The following is a 21471-nucleotide window of genomic DNA, read 5'->3' on the forward strand; positions in this document are numbered from 1 at the left end:
ATACTTCCTTGATCTTGTTATTCAGACAAAATTTATTACTAATCAACCACATTTTTTTCCAATTCACATCTTTATAAAGAGATTTCCAAACAAAAAAATAGCAGAAGGAATAGATACATTTATCAAAAGGTTCCTGATGTATTTATTTGTACATTTGTGAGTTGTGATATCAACATTCCCCAGAAAAATATTGTTTATAGGAGCTGTCCTATAATGATCAGTTGTATAACCAAGAAGAAGTTGCAACACATTCCTGGGGATAGCATTAAACTTACAGCAAATACTCCTCTCGAAAACTGGGAACAACCCGGAACAATAACCTGAGCGCGAGGACGCAGACTAGGCGCACGCGCAGCCGCTGAGGTTGTTGTCAGCATCAGCATCAGCATCACCGATAACCGAAGGATGCTGTGGCAGGGAGGAAGCGTGGTGATTTTATTGTGTTGACTTCATCCGGTTATAAACGGCTCCTCCTCAAACGGGACCACGAACATTTATTTTTTTATTTTTATATTTTATTCTTTTCGCTGTTGTTTTGTGATCAGTAGCTGCCATGTTACCATCGTGTCAGTCCAAGCCGGCGGACGGCAGCAGTAACCGGAGCTCCGTCGGTAAACTGCTGCTCGGGGTCTTCGTGGTTTACATGCTCCACACCGCCTGGCTGCTGTACGGCTTCCTCAACACTAAACCCTGCGATGGAAGCCCGGGAGAGCACTGCATCACCTCCTACCTGAAAGCAAGACCCCGGCTACAGGTTAGGCCTCTGTTCCCTATTCCTTCATCCTTAGAGCACACGGAAAAATAGGGGACAGCCTGCTAAAAATGACATGTCTGCAAGATCCAGCTCGGGACATTATACTGCATGGGCCTGATCATTACATTCAGAGTAACAAAACTGATTAATAGCCAGTGGTCTACTGCTCAGCATAAAACTCTTGGCAAAGCATGTCCTGTCTGCATTTAAATAAATAACTTTTGGTTTTGGCCTTTAGTTGTTTTTTTCAGATGAAAGTGGTATTTTAATTATAAAGAGATGATGTGTTTGCCAGGCTGAAGTGATTTACATGAGATCCCCATGTAGAGCCGACACATATTTAGAAAACAGTCGGGTTTTTATTTTGTGAAATGAAAAAAAAATTCTTCTCTATTGCTTTTAATCCAGATGAGTGTCTTCACCTGCCTCGTGCCAGACAACAGCCAACTCAACCTCGCTGTAAAAATAGACCCGTTTGACCCACACTCCACATTTGAGAGGTGGGTTTGTAGTGAGTCCAATGTTGCTTTACACTGGTCACTGTTTGTTTATTGAGGGTACGTATACCCCTCTCTCCCTCTCTCTCTCTCCGTAGGCAGGTTAATGTCTCTCTGCCAGAGCAGACTCGGGCTAATGGCACTCTGTATGCAGTCGTGTACGTTCACAAAGCTGGCGTTTCGCCTCTGGAGGACGGCAGAGAGGTCCACTACGCAGCTCAGCTCACCACCTACATTGCTCCCACACACACAGAGGGGCGGAGAGACACGCAGAAGGTAACATGTAATACGATATCCATCATAGTCGTATTGGTTTTTTAAGCCACTGTGTCACCTTTACAGTAGACTTCGACACGCGGCTTTGCTGCAAATGATTATTACTTTCGTGGCTCCATTAGAGGCCGAGTCCCAGACCGGAGAACCGTGTATCCCACTGGAGACCTCACCTGTCAATCACGATGATGTCAGAGGACTTCACCTTCAACAAGGCGGGGCTTCCCAGTGATGTGCGGCGCTACATGAGAGTGTAAGTCACGTGGGGCTTTGGAGGTCAAAGCCGAAAGTGCTGCATGAAGACTCCTGCTTTATTGTACTCCAGCGTTCGAGTCAGGAAAGATGTGATCTTCTTAAAGCATCTATTTCACACCCTGTACCGTATATCCTGTAAATACCACACTAACATCGTATATATCAGTGGTTCCCAACCTTTCTTTTTTTACAACCCTATTTGTCAAATAGACACTGTAACTTCTCCTCCGATTCATTTATTTGAATAACGTTAAGAATCAGGAAATAAACGTTAGTAACTAACAAGGGAAGCAAAGATTAGAACAAAATCAGAAAAAATCATTGATTTGGATCAAACTATAGTTTATTTCTCACAAACGACAAGCCAACAAATGCCAGGACGAATGCTACTCTGAACTACACTTGCGAGTGGCGGATTGGCCCTTTTATCAAATGTTAAACTAATTTAGATAGTAAATAAACACCAATCCTGGCACTGAGTAAACCATTTAAAAGTATGTTTACATTCTTTCACACTGAATCCGGTGTTTAGATTAAACTGTCTTCCTGTTTCTCCTCGTAGCTCTCAGGACGGCCGACAGATGGTCTACCTCCCTCTGCTGCTGGTTAACGAGCTCAGTTTCAGAGTCAGAGACCTGCTGGTAGGACGTCTTTGCACACAAAGTGTAACTCGCCTCGTCTAATAATGACCAGGTTTTGGATGAAAGGGTCTTACATCTGTCTGTCTGTACATTCACAGAAGATCAGCAGCAGCACAGTTCAGCTCCCTCTGACTGTGTCCTACGAGGGAATCTCTTTAAGGGGGTTCAGGTTCTGGGTGCATCTGCAGGACGTGGTTTATTCCCTGCGACAGTTTGGTAGGCTAATAAGAGAAGAGATGTGCACTATATGACCAAGTACACATTTCAGCTTGTGGCTTTTAATATCACACAGTCAGGGGATCGACCTAAACGAAGTCCTTTGATACCGATCTTGGTGTTTTTCTAGGCTTCACAGAGGAGAACATAGATGAGATTAAAGAAACGTTGGTGGACTCCAACCTCTACCTGTTAGTGTTGACTGCACTCATCACAGCTCTACAAGTAAGATTACTCAACACCAAAACAAATACCATACCCTACCCATACCCATACTCTCATGATTATATGTAGAGTAGTTTGTCATAAGGGCAACTCTGGCATATTGCAAAGGAAGCATTGTAAAGTTAAATGTATGTTTATTCTCCACGTCTGTGGTTTTCTACAGCTCATCTGTGAATTCTTGGCTCTCAAAAACGACTTCAGCTCATGGAGAAAAAAGAAGACCATGGCAGGAATATCCAGGAAGTCAGGTAAAGCATTAAATCAAACAAGCTTCAGTTTACAATGGTTTTCTTGCACATGCAGTTTTCAGTCAACATAGGAGGGCTTACTGGCAATTATGAACAACATTAGATTGTAGTTTTGCTGTAAGTGACATACAGTAAACATACAGGAAAATGGTCGACGCTAGGGTCTAACTGTTCCTCTGGTGTCTTCCCTCTCTGTTTGTAGTTCTGTGGCGTTGTCTCAGCACTCTGCTGATCTTCCTCCATCTGCTAGAGGAGACCAGTCTACTGGTGCTGCTCCCCGTTGGACTGGGAGCATGTGTAGAGGTATTTACTATATTCGGCCTCCTCCAAGAGAAATGGTCAAGTAAAGGTCACGGCGGACAGTTTTAACCCACTGTCCTGTTATATCGCCAGGTATGGAAGGTGTTTACGGTGTTTAAGATCCACTTTCAATGGAAAAGCTCCAAGCTCCATGTGAGTATGGCCAATTGACCAACTGATAACATGTGTGGAGTAAAGTTGTGGTTTAATAAACCGTACTTTGATGTCTTTCTAACCTAAGTCTGCCTCCTCTCTTACGGTTTAGTTAAAAAAGCCGGATGAGGAAGAAAGAAGGACAGTGGAATATGACACACAGGTATGTCTGTTTCTTTTTCCATCATATGTTAGAGCTCTGATTTTATACTCTGCCAGTCTTCATATTAAGTTGAATATATTGTGGTTTTCTCTCCAGGCGTCCAGATACTTGTCCTACTTGGTCTATCCTCTGTGTATCAGCGGAGCTATTTTCTCGCTGGCCTACTTGCGCCAAAAAAGGTGAGATTTTGCCAAGTAGCTTTAAACAGTGCAGCCAAATGTCACACATTCATTTGTGCAGCCCGCTTGTAACATCAACAATAAAAAAAAATATATATCTATATATATATTTTAAAGTGTATATTTTATTTTGTACAGCAGCTACTACATTATATATTAACAGTAATATAATTGTATTATGTTGACAGTTACTATTCCTGGTTGGTCAACACCCTGGTGACTGGTGAGTTGACTTTCAGTAGAAAAAAAATAAATACTAATCTGTATGATTCATTGGTTGATTTGCTAACAGACCAGTTTCCATCCATTTTCTTCCGCTTATCCGGGACCGGGTCGCGGGGGCAGCTGCCTGAGCAGGGACGCCCAGACTTCCCTCTCCCCGGACACTTCCCCCAGCTCCTCCGGGAGGACCCCAAGGCGTTCCCAGGCCAGACGGGTGACATAGTCACTCCAGCGTGTCCTGGGTCTTCCTCGGGGTCTCCTCCCGGTGGGGCATGCCTGGAACACCTCCCGAGGGAGGCGTCCAGGGGGCATCCGATACAGATGCCCGAGCCACCTCAACTGGCTCCTCTCGATGTGGAGGAGCAGCGCCTCTACTCCGAGCTCCTCCCGTGTGACGGAGCTCCTCACCCTATCTCTAAGGGAGCGCCCCGCCACCCTGCGGAGGAAGCTCATTTCGGCCGCTTGTATCCGGGATCTTATTCTTTCGGTCATGACCCAAAGTTCATGACCATAGGTGAGGGTAGGAACGTAGATTGACCGGTAAATTGAGAGCTTCGCCTTTCGGCTCAGCTCTCTCTTTACCACGACGGACCGATACAACGACCGCATTACTGCAGCCGCTGCACCGATCCGCCTGTCAATCTCACGTTCCATCCTTCCCTCACTCGTGAACAAGACCCCAAGATACTTAAACTCCTCCACTTGAGGCAGGAACTCCCCCCCGACCTGGAGGGAGCAAGCCACCTTTTTCTGGTCGAGAACCATGGCCTCAGATTTGGAGGTGCTAATCCTCATCCCGGCTGCTTCACACTCGGCTGCAAACCGCCCCAGGACATGCTGGAGGTCCTGGCTCGAAGGAGCCAACAAGACCACATCGTCCGCAAAAAGCAGGGATGAAATCCAGTGGCTCCTGAACCAGATCCCCTCCGGCCCACGGCTGCGCCTAGAAATCCTGTCCATAAAAATAATGAACAGAACCGGTGACAAAGGGCAGCCCTGCCGGAGTCCAACATGCACCTGGAACAGGTCTGACTTACTGCCGGCAATGCGAACCAAGCTCCTGCCCCGGTCATACAGGGACCGAACAGCCCTTAGCAGAGGGCCCCCGACCCCGTACTCCCGAAGTACCTCCCACAGAATGCCACGATGGACACGGTCGAATGCCTTCGCCAATTCCACAAAACACATGTGGACTGGTTGGGCAAACTCCCATGAACCCTCGAGCACCCTGCGGAGGGTATAGAGCTGGTCCAGTGTTCCACGGCCAGGACGAAAACCGCATTGTTCCTCCTGAATCCGAGGTTCGACTAACGGCCGAATTCTCCTCTCCAGTACCCTGGAATAGACTTTCCTGGGGAGGCTGAGAAGTGTGATCCCCCGATAGTTGGAACACACCCTCCGGTCCCCTTTTTTGAATAGAGGGACCACCACCCCGGTCTGCCAGTCCAGAGGCACTGTCCCCGACTGCCACGCGATGTTGCAGAGACGTGTCAACCAAGACAGCCCCACAACATCCAGAGACTTGAGGTACTCAGGGCGGATCTCATCCACCCCCGGTGCCTTGCCACCGGGGAGCTTCTTAACTACCTCGGTGACTTCAGCCCGGGTAATGGGTGGATGAACCTCCGAGTCTCCAGCCTCTGCTTCCTCAATGGAAGACGTGTCAGTGGGATTGAGGAGATCCTCGAAGTATTCCTTCCACCGCCCGACGATATCCCCAGTCGAAGTCAGCAGCTCCCCACCTCCACCGTAAACAGTGTTGGTGGAGGGCTGCTTCCCCTTCCTGAGGCGCCGGATGGTTTGCCAGAATTTCCTCGAGGCCGACCGATAGTCATCCTCCATGGCCTCCCCGAACTCTTCCCAGACCAGTTTTAAAATGTACTTAATTAAATTCTTGTCAGTTTTCCTTGTTAACTTAAGCTGATGCATTACTTTTATATTAACCGCTGTGTTTACAGGAGTGTATGCCTTTGGCTTCCTTTCTATGGCCCCGCAGCTCTTCATCAACCACAAGGTCTGTCCTGTCTACAAGTGTTTGAATTACCAAATCATCTGATTACAGTGCTGAGTTACGTGAATGTCTAACTTCTGCCGCCTCTCCGTGTTTCTCCACTCCTTCCTCCGGATCAGCTGAAGTCTGTGAGCCACCTGCAAGGGACGGTGTTAATGTACAGAGTGAGTGTGATGATGTCACACACACTAACAGTGACACACTTTGCATAGCCGAGAGCAGATTGTCTTTATTCTTTGGTCTCTCTCTCTCTCTCTCCCTCTCCACCAGGGAGTGAACACACTGATCTCAGACCTGTGCTCCTGTGCCTCCTTTCTCTCCTCTTCTGGCTCCTTCTCCTCCTCCCATCAACTTTCCTGCTTCAGAGATGAGCTCCTCTTCTTCCTCTACCTCTACCAGCGAAGGCAGGACACTACATGCACACACACACACACACATACACACACATACACGCACGCACGTAAACACTGAGTTTGACTTAATGCATATATATTTGATATCTCCACAGGCGTTACGCCCACAAGGCCAGAAGGCGAGAGTCGGGGACCCACAGCAAGAAACTAAAGACTCAATGAGGAAAAGACAAACTCCTCTCCTTCCCCTTTTTAAAAAACAAATGCACTCACAAAAAAAAAAACCTTTTCGAAACAACGTTGAAGATGTGAATTGGAAGCTCGGGCAGGACACGCGGCCATGTGCACCACAGCAGCTTCAAACTGATCCAAGATCAGCCTTTATGCCTCTGACTCGTCACTGCTGTACACTCACGGTGCTGGTGCTTTGTGCTCGGTACGGATGAAGCTTCCCCTTTACTCCACAGACACTCTCTACTGCACGTTATGCAAGAAGAATATCCACGGCATCGTATCAGCAGTCGTGCTGTGCACACTCGGTTCTGCTCTTTATGTACACATACGGGGGGGTTTGCACTGTAAAGGATGTAGCCTTTAACCCCAAATAGAGTTCCATGATAAAACATCAATAATCTATTGCAGTTAGACTTAGACTTCATGCTTGACTCACTCAACTTTACTTTCATACGGCTGAAAACGCTTCCACGATTCTCCCTTTAAAGTTGACCTTTTAACATATTTTGTACATATTTATACACATTCAGTATATTCTGTACTGTTTGTTTGTTCATGCACTTCATTGAAGCTGGGCCACCTTCTAAGATAAGGCACAACATGCTATATGAAGCTCTGCCCTTGTATAAACTAAAATATTCATCCAGAATATGTAATAAATGAATGACTTGTGTTTAAGTGGTTGAAGGTTATCAGGTTGTATTGTAGGCGGAGGGTACAAGCTACCTGTTAATATAGATAAAGTATTTTTTGCCATCCTTAATGTTTGACCTCATGTATTACACATCAAATTAGTTGCACTGAACTGTATAGTTATTTTATAAAGGTTGACTTTGCAGTGTGGAGATATAAAAAGTGTCTGCAAACATCCCGATGGCATGCGTCCATGAAATCCCTGCAATGCATTTTGACTTACAACATACAGTATAGCTGCTTAACGGAAGCAGCAGTCTGTTCCCTTTCAGCATCACTAGTATTAGAAACATTTATGTACACAGCACTGGAAATGAACTATTTTGTCAAGCTTTTTATTGTACTTGTATTACGCTGATCTCTGCTCATTTTTGCATCTTTGCTGACTGAACTGCTTGAGCCTGAAAATAATTTACAAACATTGAATGCTTTTTTAAATCTTTTTTTATTTTTCATTGTCTTGGTGAAGCAACCTGCTTGTTTTTTTTTTATATGAAATAAAATAAAAAATGTAACTTGCTTCAAGGTTTATGCAAGCCCGTATGTATGGATTGCTGTGCATGTATGTGTCAGGAGACAAATCAACACAGAAAGCAGACTGTTTTTATGGCAATTGCCTGATGGTTTCTGTTATGAGAGTTTCATAGATGCATTGTGTGTGTGTGTCTTATTACGTAATGGGAAAACAAATATCCTCACCATTCACGTTTGGTGTCAGGAAATAAATGTTAATTGACAGAAAATTGTAATCTGTGTTGAAGCATTCCTCTGTTAACACTGGACACATGTGACATGACAGATATGAGGATGACACAAATCATTCTGAGAATTTCTTAAAGTTCAAATATTTTTTTAAATCCACATATTCATCTAGTGAGCACGCATTGATTATATGAAATTTTGTTTTACTTTTTAAATGTTGTCTTTTCTAAGTAGCAAGATCTCATTTATTTTGATGGGATGTTTGGTAATGTAGAGCTGCCATGTTTTCAAGAGGAAGTGGAAGGTCGTTGAAAGAAAAAAAATGAGGGATGTAGCTTTAATAAACATTTGTATCTTTGGGCTGAAAAATTATTTCTGCTAATTTTTTTTATGTACATTTTTAAACCTGCAATAACAGATTTTTCTGGTCTGGTTGCTTATTTAAGAGAGCAAGCTTTAATTTTTATCCACCAAATGAATGTAAGTAATAATGTATTTTTGGTCTCCACCACTCTACATGTATGGTTTTTAATAGCCTTACCAACACCAATTCACATAAAACCTAGATTTTTGTGGGTGAAACGACACGGGTTGAGAGATTAGAGTCCATGAGCATGTGGAGGGGAGCGACTACAGCTCAGACGTGTCTGTATCAACAGCAGGACAGAGAGGACCGAATGTGGTCAATGTTTCATGACAGCAGAGGGTACAACAGGGTACATACTGTACTTTAGAAGAGTACTAATGAGTTTTGTGTGGACAAAGTCATCCGCTCGTTCAGTGCCCACAAAGTCATGATTTGGACTCTCCACGAGACACACACACACACACACACACACACACACACACACACACACACACACACACACAACACACACACACAGCGGAGGTTCCTGTGATACCTGACATGAAGATGCTGCTTGACCTGGTGCTCCTCTTAAGTGGCTGATGATTAATACCGAAAATATGCAACAAGACAAAAGGTTAATTTATTCTCCGTATATTCGGGCACAACAGAAATGCTTTAATGATGGTCATTTTTGCCATCATAATGAATCTGGAGGTGTTTTAAACGTTTAATGTGCATGTTTGTTATTGTGCTGCATCACCTTGGTGACATAAGTGAGCAGAATAACAAACTGAATGGGAGGAACAGCATGCAGCCTCCTTTTCAATGCTCTTTAGAATTAAAGAAGCAAGGCAGACATGTTTTGACAATTATGTCTTTCTAGTCTGGGTTTTTTTTAATTATGACTTTTATAGATAAACACTTCTGTATTTCTAGAACTGACTTCCTTTATGCTCAGACCCCGATAACTGAGTGAGAGCTTGGTCTTAACGTCATTAAGATTCTCACATTCTCCAAGACAATTGTGACTACATGACATCATGACCTAAAACAAGTGACTGAGTGAACAACTAAATGGAGAAGAACCTCTATAAAAACAGAAGCCAAAGATGTTAAAACACTGATGTGCTAAATATCCAAAAGTGTCAATATTCTTTCCCTAACTTAGTCCTCTGAACATAAACCAATGTTTTTTTTTCTGTCAATGGACTTACTATATGTTGTGTACTTAAAATCATGCACTGATTTTATATAATTTTGTCACTGCGTTGCTACGTCCGCAGTCCTTCTGCCACCAATGAAGAATACAACAACAACACCAATGAATGTCAGCCATCGCTGGACTGTCGTCAACATCTGAGGTGTGAATGAAAACAAAGTATCAGGTCATATCACTGGTCAGGAATGTCACTGCAGAGTTTTGGGAGCCGGTATTTAAACAAAAGGTCTGAATCTAAAAGCATCACTAAAGTAGGTCTTGTTTATTTATTGGAGTCATAATGGATTTGGTTCTATACGTCTTTCTTTATTCAATAAAAGCACTAAAATGTCAGAAAATATAGGATTTTAGTCCAAAATAACTCACTCTGATACCCGTGTGTGTGTGTGTGTGTGTTTCAGATTCATGAAAGTTACAGAGAAGTTGTGTGTCAGTCAGTCAGGCCACAAAGAAGCTGGAAACAGAAACCTCGTCGACTCCTGCAACAGCTTTAACTTGTGTAACTTCAGTCCATTCACACACACACACACACACACACACACACACACACACACACACACACACACACACACACACACACACACACACACACACACACACACACACACACACACACACACACACACACACTGCTGCTTTTGACTGTAGGTATTAGGAATATTACCTGAAATGAAATGCTTTAAAATAAATCTGATTTCCGTTTAGTCATTCTTTTTTATTTCATTTTTCCTCCTATTTGACAAGGTGGCTGATTTAGCCCAGAAGACAAAATAAAAACCAGTGTTTACTAGTACTAGTTCTGTACAATTCACCAGTGATTCACACCAGTATAGCTTACAATATACCAACATGAGCAGATTTACGCAACAACAGGATAAAATAGATTGTTTTTTACATTTTTTTTAAATCCCTATAAAACCCAGATGGTTGATCGTTTCATTGCTGGCTAAACCTGGAAATCAAATCTGGGTGAAATAGGGTAAAAAAAAAAAAGTGAGGATATTTTTTTGTGCTGTGCAAATATGCTCTTCTCCATACCAGTATATCATGCTATACTAGTACAGTCACCAGTATATTTCATATAGCAGTATGTCATATTCCATGTGGTGTCACTATTAACACGTGTGAGCTTCTGTATTTTCAGTTCAGTGTTTTGTGTCCGTGAGACAAGTTCCAGTCGTGTGGCTCCACATTTCATGTGTGTGTTGGTTTCCCTGGGGACCGTTGTTGGGAGGGACATAGTTAAAGAGTTACACCTGACAGAAACTGGAACTCAAAGCACAGAGGTTCCAGTGGTGAGGTTTGTTTGTGTTCCCAGTCGTTTTACTTTGTGAGCGGGTGAGGAGACAGTTAAAGGCGTGACACCCGTGCTGTATGAGGTACAGCTGAACGATATTAGGACAGTGGGTGTAGTAGGAAGAACGGTGGCGAGACACTGTCCTCACAGAAATGGGTTCAAGCTCAGTGACCAGTCTGAGACATGATATCCTTTTCTTCTTCTGTGGTAGGAAATATCCAGTCGCTCTGACTGAATCCTCAAAATCCACCTTCTGGTTTAATGTTTGTTTTGTTTTTGCTCATGAGAGTCAGTGCTGGGATTGAATATCTGCTTGTATTCCAAGTTTGCAGTAAAGAGGATGATTGGAACTGCTGAAACAACACAAAAAAAAAAAAAAAAAAAACATGGAGCCAGCCGATACAAGGAGTAAACTAATCTGAGTGCGTGTTGGGATATTCCTGTCTGCGGCGTTCACCCAGACAGAGTTGGATTCTTCACATTTGGAGTCTTAAAAACCGGCTCAGAGAGGAGCTGAGGAAGACTTCATGAAGGAGAAGAACAGTGACAACAAAAGGAAAGAAAAGTGAGTCTCATATAGAAAGGCAGCCGGCCGGTCCGGCTCCAGGCAGCAGGCCGGCGCTCGACTGTCCTCGAGTTTTAATACCCGTCTTGCCCTCCGTCTCCTCCTCTGCAATTTCTGAGTCTATAAATAAAACGTGGTGAGACGGAGGGAAAACAGGAATGGATGGAAGAGAGATATGGGAGGAGCGATGTGTGGGAGGCTGCTTCTCCAAACCAAACCGACGCCGTCTTCACTGTGAATGTCCTTGTCGAAGCATCCACTCAAAGCACCGCACGGGACCAGAGCTTAGATAATATGTGGTTTGAGCCGCCCCGTGCAAAAGAAACCATGGCGATGTGGAGGCAAAGTTCACATCCAGGGGTGACGAAACATGACATCAACTGAAGCACTGATGGTGGACGCTGGCTGGTGTTTAAGTCCATTCCCACAGTGACGTTTCATGCAGATATGTTACGGATCGAACGCACGTCTGATCAGGTTTGCGATGGCTTTGCTTCAAAGTGTTATCCCGCTAAGACGAATCCTGATGTCAACAGTCCCAGATCCTACTGCTGTGGTGTTTCTGTCTGAGGGTTTAAAGCCTTTTAAACCCGGACTCATCTCAGGTCTATGCCCACAGTTTAAATATCATCACTCATCCTCTTTGCTTTTCCTCCTCTTATCACTATATTACAGTCCAAAGAGAGAGAAGCTGCCAAGTCCCTGATTCAGGAAGTGTTTTGCTCTGTTCTTGTATTGGGAGAGTCACAGTGGTGGAGAGACAACCGAAGGCTTACACGGGATTCAACATCTAATGATTCTTCACAGACTGTTATCAAAATATCAGAGCCGTCGTTTTCTCCTTTGACGTGAAGCAGTCGGCTCACATATCATGACGTCACTTTAATTCTCTGTAAACCAGAACGATGCCGTTGGTCAGCTGGGCTGTCGTGGGGCTAGTGCGGACGGGACTGGGACATCATCTTGAGACGTGATTGGTCGATGACATCCAACAGGTTCTTGGCATCGACTGCAAGCGCGTGAGCCGCTGTCAACATCTGCTTCTTATAGTCCTGCTGGAGGCTGGCGGAGCAGAAAGCAAACACGCACACATTACTTATACAATTCTGAAATATGGTATAATAACGTGCATGTGAGTGTGATTGACTGTATCCACTAAATAAATACAAGAACCTGTAATAAAATACATTATTTCTATATTTATTTTCATGAACCTACCTGGTCATCACATATTGTTGGGCTAACTTCATCTTCCCAATCAGCTCTGCCAAGTCAGAGTTCAGGAGTTTCTGTGCCATCTCGATCTGTGTGAAAAACAGAGCATTAAATATCTGGTAGGATTAAATACCAACACCAACCGATAGTGTCACCGAAAATCCTTTAGCAACGTTTAATGATAAGAAAAGATATGAAGTGATTCCACACTATTTAAGACAAATGATAAAAACACGTGTCAGTGTGTGTTTTTACCTCTCGGTGTGTACTGGCTGGAAGTTGTGGTAGAGTCTCATCCACTGTGGCCAATAACGTCCTCAGTGCGAGACCCACATCCTGAAACACACGTAGAGCGTATTGTTCAGTATAGGTTCAAGATTATACAGAATATACATTTACATGACATTAATCATATACTGTGTACACATGTAGAATTACAAACACATTTGATTAAATGATTTACAAAACACCAGATTTAGATAAGAATTACATACATAATAATTCCAACACAGACCAGCTTGGAGAAATAAAATATAAATATAAGCCAAAAGGAGACTTCAATTACTAAATCCCCACAATGAAAAGCAACATCTGCTGAGGTTAAAAGGTCAGATCTGTGGAGTCTGGTTAACGGATGAATCACAAATTATTCACTGGGAAGAAGGAATATTAAACTCCAGCCCTCTGAAGAGCTGTGCAGTGTTAATTAAAACATGGTGTCACCGTGGTCAAGAGATAATAACATGAAGCCGTATAAACAGAACAGGAACACACACAAACACGAATCAGTGCCTCGGCTACCTTGACCATGGGAACGTATTCCTCCGGAGGAGCTGGTTGAATCTTGCTCGACATCTCGATCACAGCTTTGACCAATCCTGTCACGTTCTCGTACACCTTGTCGTTGGAGCGGTCCAGATTGGCCGTGGGGGGCGGGCTTATCTCTTGGGGCTGCAGCTGAACCGTGAGAGCACAACAAAAAAAAAAAAAGCAATGAGTGACGGGCAGACTGAACGATGACCTACAGGTCTGTGTGGGGGCTGGGCAGCGAGACCCGGCAACGACACATGGTAAACGAGGCAATGGTTATGATGATAAATATGAGCCTGTGAAAATGTGTAAATGCTGCGTGATCTGTACATCTGGTGCCAACACAGTTTTTTAAATAACTTAAACAGTTGAGTGCTGTACTTACAAAGAACACATTGACCTTAAGGTGAATGTGAAAATGAGTAAATGAATGAATGTAATGTTTATAGATCTGTTCCAAAAAGAAAATGTTACATGTAGTTCTCTATTTTGGCCACTAGATGGAAGTAACACATCGGATAAAATATATAATTAACATGCCAATTTAATTCCTGGCCTGGCTTGAGCCTTAATTATTTGTATAATTAATAGTAAAATAAACACGTTTTCTAGTCACGGTAACACACTGCTGTCAAAGAGACTACTAAGACACAAAGACACTAGAGCCCTGAGCCTTGCATACATTATGGCCAGAAAGCTGGCAGATTGTGTTTGACGTGAGAAAAGCTAAAAGGAGTTTATAATGTCATGTCAAAACCACAAAACTGTCTCAAAGAGCGCTACAATCCGTACAACAAATGACACCTTCTAATTATGATGAAAAACCCTTTAAATGGGAAAAAAAGGAAACAAAAACCAAAACAACAGAGGAGGGATCCCTCTTCTTTTCATCAAATATATTTTGCAGTGACACCGTTTTTCACCCTAGCCTAGAAAACTGCTTTATTAGTGCATCATTCCATGTGTGATTAAAGTAAAATATTTTTCAGCGTGATAAAGAGTTAATACTGTAAGTAAAAGACAACAAACACGACGATGTAGATTTGGACGTTAGTTTTGAGGGGAAAAGGCCGTAGAAACAAGAAACTTGACTGGTTATCTGCCCAGCGAAGGCAACTGCAGAGTGGAGTGACTGTTTTTGTGTTTTATAAAAATAATGAAGAGAGAGAAACCAAAGAAGTGATTGGAAGAAGGAATCAAATGAGCGTGGTTGTGATCAACTAGCAGACAAGACGAACAGTAAACACACACAGACAGTGTGCTGCTTACCCGCCAGGGCTAGAGGTCGAACGTAAGGCAGAGTGCAGGAGGAGGAGAGGGGAGAGGAGGAGGGAGAGGAGGGAGAGGAGGGAGAGGAGAGGAGGGGGGGAGAGGAGAGAGCAGCCAAAGGAAAAGAAGATAAAAGAAAAATATTAGAGCATTTTACACATGCAGCCTGTATAATTGTTCCTTGTCTATGTATGTTTTATTAGCACGTATGCATGCATGTATTTTTATTTGGGTTCATGCGTGTCACTGTCTGTCTGTACCTTGACTCCATCGTTATAACTGTCTCCAGTATTTAGACAGGCCAGACTGCCCACTTGGCCCTGGGCCCCGGGTCGAGGGGGTTTCTTTGGGGGAGCTGCATGCTCTGCAGGAAACAACATATAAAAATGAAAATGATTTCTCCACAAAGATGTACAGTCTCGTATATACAAGTTCCAGACAAATTGTACTTTTACATTCTTCAGCAGCTCTTGCTGAGGGACCAGAGTACCCTAACAACTGATATCAGTATCGTCATCAGTGTGGGGCTCCAGGTAAAGATCATTTTCATTACTGATTAATAGTTATTTAAAACGTGACATCATTAAAGTATTGTTTAGTCTGATTAAGAGTCTAAAATACTAATATATTAAATCCAAAAGTATATAAAACACAGACAATAAGTAAAGCCATTTGGCATTTTTCCTTATTTAAACATCTGAAACAGTTACGCCATGATCAAAACATTATGTCGATCCATTCTCTCTAGATTGATGAATCCACAAATTGTTTCAGCTCAACATGACAACAAAGAATTCAATGATGAAACCAGAAGGGGAAGAAAACGAAAAAAAAGTACACCGTCTAAAAGATGTAAACGGCTTTTCAAAATCCTCCAGATGTAAAACTGGATCTCATTTCCCTGCATTCATCTGCTTGTGCACATTCACGCTCCGAGCAGCATATTGAGCTTGACAGCCTGTCTGATTCTGTGTAAACACAGGTTGGTTTGCTCACTGGCTGCAGAGCTCCCAATCAGATCTGTCATGTTGTGGCTTCAGACTGTAAACTCACTGACAAACACAGACTGACACTTCAGAGGGCGAGCTGGAGCTAAATGCAGCTATGTAATGGCACATGTGTAAACTTCATCCTTTGGGAGACAGAAAGAGACGAGAGAAGAGAAGAAGAGATTCAAACAATAGCGGCTCTGTGTAATTAGAGACGGTTACAGTCTATTACCTGATTTGCCAACGGGCTGGTATATGTGCTGGTTTCCTGTCTGCACAAACAAACAAGAAAACATTGGCTTAGAAAGTGCAGTCACACACCGAATCACAAGCTTCACAGGAAATTAGAACTTCACAGGCAAAAAAGCTATTTAATTCACATGTCACATGACACAGCGTCTCAATTTGTAAAACACACACTCGTCTCTAGTCAAAGACCTTGTTCTGGTTTGGGTGGTGTGTGGTCTCGCACTGTGTTACTAATGTTAACAAGAGTATTCAGTAACAGGGATAACAACAACAAAAAGCACTTCCTTTGTGAGTGTCAAAACCAGATAAAACCCTGCAGTAAACGACATATAAAATAAATAATATAACATATATACCGAATCTCTATTTGTGTGTGAAACATTACAGAGGGCTTGGAAAGCCATCAGTGTGTGGACACACACACACACACACACACACACACACACACACACACACACACACACACACACACACACACACACACACACACACACACACACACACACACACACACACACACACACACACACACACACACTTTGCCACCACAGACCACAGCCATTCGATGGGAGGAGAACAAGCAGAGAGATGAATTACAGAGACAGAAATATCTCGCCCATGGCAACATCAGCCTGTGAAGACAACCTCTGCTGGCATTGAAAAGTTAACATAATTTAAGAAATTTAATCACAGAAAGGCTTAGAGAAAGACAAGACGAGTCCAGTTTCTTGTCTAAAAAAAAGGAGGGAACGAGTGATAGAGTTATCTTTCAATAACGCCTGTGTTAAAACATGTTAAAGGTCTCAACAACATGTAACCACCATTATGTTTTACTGTGTGGAAATGTGCATCTGCCATTTCAGAGTTACACCACATGATGATATTCTTGATTGAACAAATTGTTGCTCCATCAGGACCAAAGGTGAAACTACATGACAAAGAAAGCAGCCATTCCTCACGTTTGAGAATGCTGACAGAAGGGAATGTTTCTCATTTCTGCTCTCTGATTACCGTGAGCAACACCGACACAGACACATGAATAAAGAAGGCTACTTGTTTCCTTGCAAAAGCACTCTATTTATAACTTGCAATGTTGTGGGAATCCGGTGACCCCTCATTGTTGACCCCACCGCCGACAGCTCACTTCCTGTCCCTGGATCAATCCCCTCTCAGCTTAATCAAAACACACATCATGATGCAGCCAATTCCAGTGAGTCCAACCACAATGTGTGGTTCAAGTTCAGGTTCCGAAAAATAAGCAGTACATTCAGGAGAAATACATCATTTTTTAAAGGAATGCAGCCTGTGAACCACTGCCATCGTCCTGCTGCATGCACGATAACACCAACTAGCAGTGAGACGTATGAAGGCTGTAGAAAGCAATTTACCGGCGGTTGGAGTCCACTGTCGTCTCTGTCCAGACTTCCTCTAGAACTTCTCGAGTCTGGTTTCTAAACACACACACACACACACACACACACACACACACACACACACATACAAAAACAACATAAAAATGATACCTCCACACATCAACAGTGATGAAATTCATGCATATTTATAGTAGTATAACACTAAGTTCTGGGCTGGTTTCCGAACAGATTCAGAGACAAGTTCTGCATTCACAGTAAGTCACGTTGATTTTCTGTTTGTGCCGTAACAAACAGTATTGGATTTTGATTCGCTGACACAAACACCCTTTCATGATGAGAAATCAGCCTTAAATCACATGCTGTCATAACACTGGTGCATTATAAAGTGCAAACTACTTCAGTCACTTAAACCTGTAGGACTGATTTGCTTTTTTATTTATTTTATCATTTCCCATCAAAGAACTGCCGTATACAGTCATTTTAAAGGAGGAATACACGACGATAAGCACCCTGTAATAAGTAAGTGAGTGATGAGTTTATATTCTGATCAGTCCACAGTGAAAGTGACTCCAACTCTCCAAATGCAAGTTTAATCTTAAATCTTGAAATGAATGAGTGAATCACAGCAGCAAGTTCACATAAAAAAAGACAGAAAGATCACTCACATCCATCCAGTAAAAATAGGAACACATTGTACAACGCTGCAGGACTTTTACAAATTCAAGCACAACTTTTCTGATAACTTTTCGAACCCCGAAATTGCATTGCTGCTGCTGCAATATAAAGCAAAATAAAACCGTACACAAACAGCCCTACACATACAACCCCCACACCCATCCCTGCCTACCAGCTTTCCAAGACAGGATTTGAAGACCAGCATTGCCCTCGAGTTCATCAAAGTTGTCTGATGAATCGTTTGTGTCCAAGTGGTTTGAGTTGTTGTGTCTGTGTTGCTATCTGGTTCTGATCGTATTGTATCTATAAAGCTGTCTGCCTGCCCGTCTACTACTCTGTGCCAGTGTTATCAAGAGACAACAATTCAGATTAAACTCCAGCTACATGCCTCCAGCACACTTATATATGACTCGGCAAGGAGAGGAGGAAGGAGAGGAGGAGGAGGAGGAGGGATGGAGCACGCTGCCAATAACCCGTCGTTGTGTGAGCACGTCTACCCTTCTTTCCCAAACCATTCTGCTTCCCCCCCCCCCCCCTCCCTTTCTCTCCACCCTCTCTCTCGCCCCTCCCTGAAGAGACGGTGTTATAAAAACCAGCCAGACTCCAACACACACACACACACACACACACACACACACACACACACACACACACACACACACACACACACACACACACACACACACACAAACGCCTCCCCAGCTTTTCAGTAATCTTGTGTGTTGTCAGTTAGTGGTTGTGGGTCAAAGACAGACTGTTGACTGGGCTGTCAGATTGTCTAAGCCTATCATTAGCATGGAATTCACACAGGCCACACCTGCCTACAAACACTCTCTCTTTCACACACACACACACACACACACACACACACACACACACACACACACACACACACACACACACACACACACACACACACACACACACACACACACACATTCTTGAGCAAAAACCCCAGACCGCTCCTTCAATTAGTGTTCACAGAAATATGCTTCCTACATGACAGTCCTCCTTCACACCCCCATGTCTTTATGTCAGAGTCTCCATCAGAAAGATTCTTTTTCACACTTGCTCTATTAAACAGCAACAAACACTGCATTTATTTGATCATTTATCTTTGGGTGTGTGCAGGTTTTAACCTGAATAGTAAGTCAGTCTTAATGACTTCACTGTTGATTAACTCAGGTTGTACTCCGCTGCTTACAGTACGGCAACACACAGGGAGGTGGTAATGATTTCTCTCTAGGCAGGAGGGTAATTCGTCAATACAAAGTAAGGAACAGGAAGTACAGAAGTACCCAAGATGATAAGTGAGCAAGAAAGATGCATTTTTCTTCCGTACATATTTATGTATTCAGCATATGCTATGTTAATATAATATGGGCCATGAACAGCTGAAGTCAACCGTGCTGAGAATTACACAATCCATTTAAAGTGTTTATAAGTAACTGTAGTTGGTCTCTAGTTAAATTAATTCCAATTTTAATTATATATTTCTATTTATTATCACAACTCAAGTTATCTGACTTTTCACATCGAGCACAACTAGAACATGCTCATGATTTTACAAGTCAATGAATTTCAGAGTCCCATCATCACCCAGGAGCACGCGCCACAGTGTTTTTACTTCAAAAATACTTCAGCTGGGCATGAATATAATTATGGCTGCGATCATTATTCTGAATAATGAATGAAATAATTTGAGAGCTAATTAGCCTATGGATCCAACTTATGAGATATTTTGTTTTTTACATTTATTAAATCTATCTCTATGCGTTTGTCCTTAATTAGGATGAATTTCAGAGAGTCCATTAAAAAAAAAAAAAAAAAAAAAAAACACACACACAACAACATGCAACATGGATCTGAAAAAAACCCATCAACAACACCACTGACAAGTCAAAGAGTGCAACGAAATGAGAAAGTTTTGGATTACAGGTAACAATAACACACGGTACCACGCACATCAACATCACTCAATAAAGGGACTAAGGGGTCTTAAAAATAGCTATTTTTCTACATTCTACTTTTCTGCAGTGAAATATTCCTGGTTATGCAGATATATATGTACATTCCATTGGTTTATGATGTTTAGGATTAAACTGGAGTTAAAGTTTATTTGAAGTCAAATTAGAAAATCCAGGTCTTATATTAACTTGCAGAAATATATCATTAAACCTTTGTTTATTTGCCTCTGAAATACAAAATAGATTTGATTTGTTGTATGTTTCTATCATGGCGAATATCAAGCTGATAAGAAAGAACATCAGTTAAATGTGCTGTTACGAGTACCAACTGTGTCTGTGAGTCTATTTTCCAACGTGTGTGTGTGTGTTACCAGCAGCCTTTCCTCCTGCTCCAGCCACCTCTGGTCCTCCTCCATCTGGTGTTGTTGTATCATCAGCTGTTCTTCCATTAACAGGCACTGCTGGCCTACACACTGCTGCATGTCTACTGCCCTGTCCTACACACACACACAGACACACACACAGACACACAAACATGCAACAAAAATCAAGCATTACAACAAACATGCATACCAACACAAAGACACATCCACGTGTCACAGATGAAAGAAAAACATGTGCCCACACACCCACAGACACACACAGACAGACAGACAGACACAGACACCAAACTGATGAGAGCCTGAACTGAGACAATGGACACACACTAAAAATATTGGGTGTCATTGTGCCATTGGTTTCTGTCCTGGATTACAGTGTAAATGTTTGGACTGGACTCGTTATGTATTATGTTTTTTTTTTTAATGATACGTCCTCAAAGAGTAGTCCGTCTGTTCAGGCCGCCAGGCGACAAATGCTATTCTACTAGGATTTTGTCAAATAGCCCCAACCAACAAAAATGTTGGAATCTTAAAATATTTTACCACTCAGTGTTGAATTTGCCTTGATCTTGAGACCGTATACTTTTTAAAAAATGATTTCTGAAAATGTTTTAAAATGATTTTGAACAAAAGTGAGTGCGACTGGACACGTTACATGTCCATAACAAATAGCATAGATGTGTACGTGTTTCAGTTCTGTCCTGACTTACCTGTGTGTATGTGTGTGCGTGTGTGTGTGTGTGTGTATGAGTGTAAACCAGGTCTCCTACCTCCATTGCAGAGCCCCACAGTGCCATGTCGTGCCCATGTGGATGGGGAAGGTGCTGTGCGTGCGAGTGTGTGTGGACATGGTGGCGAGGGTGCGTGTGGGCGTGGTGTGTGTCCAGCATCGCAGCCTGTGGGGGGTACAGGGCGCTGGGCACCGAGGGGAGCGTGTGAGGGCCGGGGTACCCTGCCATCTGATCCAGGACAGAGAAAAGGTCACACTGTTAGTC

General features: G+C 42.9%; 2 protein-coding genes across 9 annotated transcripts in view; one reads left to right on the top strand and one right to left on the bottom strand.

The window, feature by feature from the left end:
• Positions 1 to 385: 385 nt before the first annotated feature.
• LOC311024792 (lipid scramblase CLPTM1L-like) lies at positions 386 to 7358 on the top strand. Its single transcript, XM_084027373.1, has 17 exons — positions 386 to 754; positions 1163 to 1254; positions 1350 to 1527; positions 1650 to 1777; positions 2342 to 2420; positions 2519 to 2636; positions 2767 to 2861; positions 3025 to 3109; positions 3312 to 3412; positions 3503 to 3562; positions 3675 to 3725; positions 3822 to 3904; positions 4093 to 4127; positions 6085 to 6140; positions 6257 to 6301; positions 6408 to 6541; positions 6646 to 7358. The coding sequence occupies exons 1-17, from the start codon at positions 554 to 556 to the stop codon at positions 6710 to 6712; spliced, it is 1608 nt and encodes a 535-aa protein (XP_083883499.1). The 5' UTR covers positions 386 to 553; the 3' UTR covers positions 6713 to 7358.
• A 3020-nt stretch (positions 7359 to 10378) lies between these two features.
• The window catches only part of LOC311024572 (focal adhesion kinase 1-like), a 60096-nt gene continuing 49003 nt past the window's right edge, over positions 10379 to 21471 (bottom strand). For 7 of the 8 annotated variants that reach the window (XM_084027033.1, XM_084027031.1, XM_084027028.1 and 4 more), the window contains 9 exons: positions 21247 to 21435; positions 20468 to 20593; positions 17470 to 17532; positions 16065 to 16104; positions 15104 to 15207; positions 13566 to 13721; positions 13020 to 13100; positions 12768 to 12853; positions 10379 to 12611 (listed from right to left, as the gene is read on the bottom strand). In XM_084027033.1, coding sequence (XP_083883159.1) covers positions 12485 to 12611; positions 12768 to 12853; positions 13020 to 13100; positions 13566 to 13721; positions 15104 to 15207; positions 16065 to 16104; positions 17470 to 17532; positions 20468 to 20593; positions 21247 to 21435 — 972 coding nt within the window. In that variant the 3' untranslated portion in view covers positions 10379 to 12484. The remainder of the gene's footprint in view (positions 12612 to 12767; positions 12854 to 13019; positions 13101 to 13565; positions 13722 to 15103; positions 15208 to 16064; positions 16105 to 17469; positions 17533 to 20467; positions 20594 to 21246; positions 21436 to 21471) is intronic. The other variant, XM_084027034.1, reaches the window with a different exon arrangement.

This window comes from Eutrigla gurnardus, assembly GCF_963514095.1.
Source record: "Eutrigla gurnardus genome assembly, chromosome: 14".
Lineage (NCBI taxonomy): Eukaryota > Metazoa > Chordata > Actinopteri > Perciformes > Triglidae > Eutrigla > Eutrigla gurnardus.

Coding starts and splice junctions, on each gene's coding strand:
- LOC311024792 (XM_084027373.1), top strand. CDS start 554: ATGTTACCATCGTGTCAGTCCAAGCCGGCGGACGGCAGCAGTAACCGG. Junction 755..1,162: donor AAGCAAGACCCCGGCTACAG/GTTAGGCCTCTG, acceptor CTTTTAATCCAG/ATGAGTGTCTTCACCTGCCT. Junction 6,302..6,407: donor GGACGGTGTTAATGTACAGA/GTGAGTGTGATG, acceptor CCTCTCCACCAG/GGAGTGAACACACTGATCTC.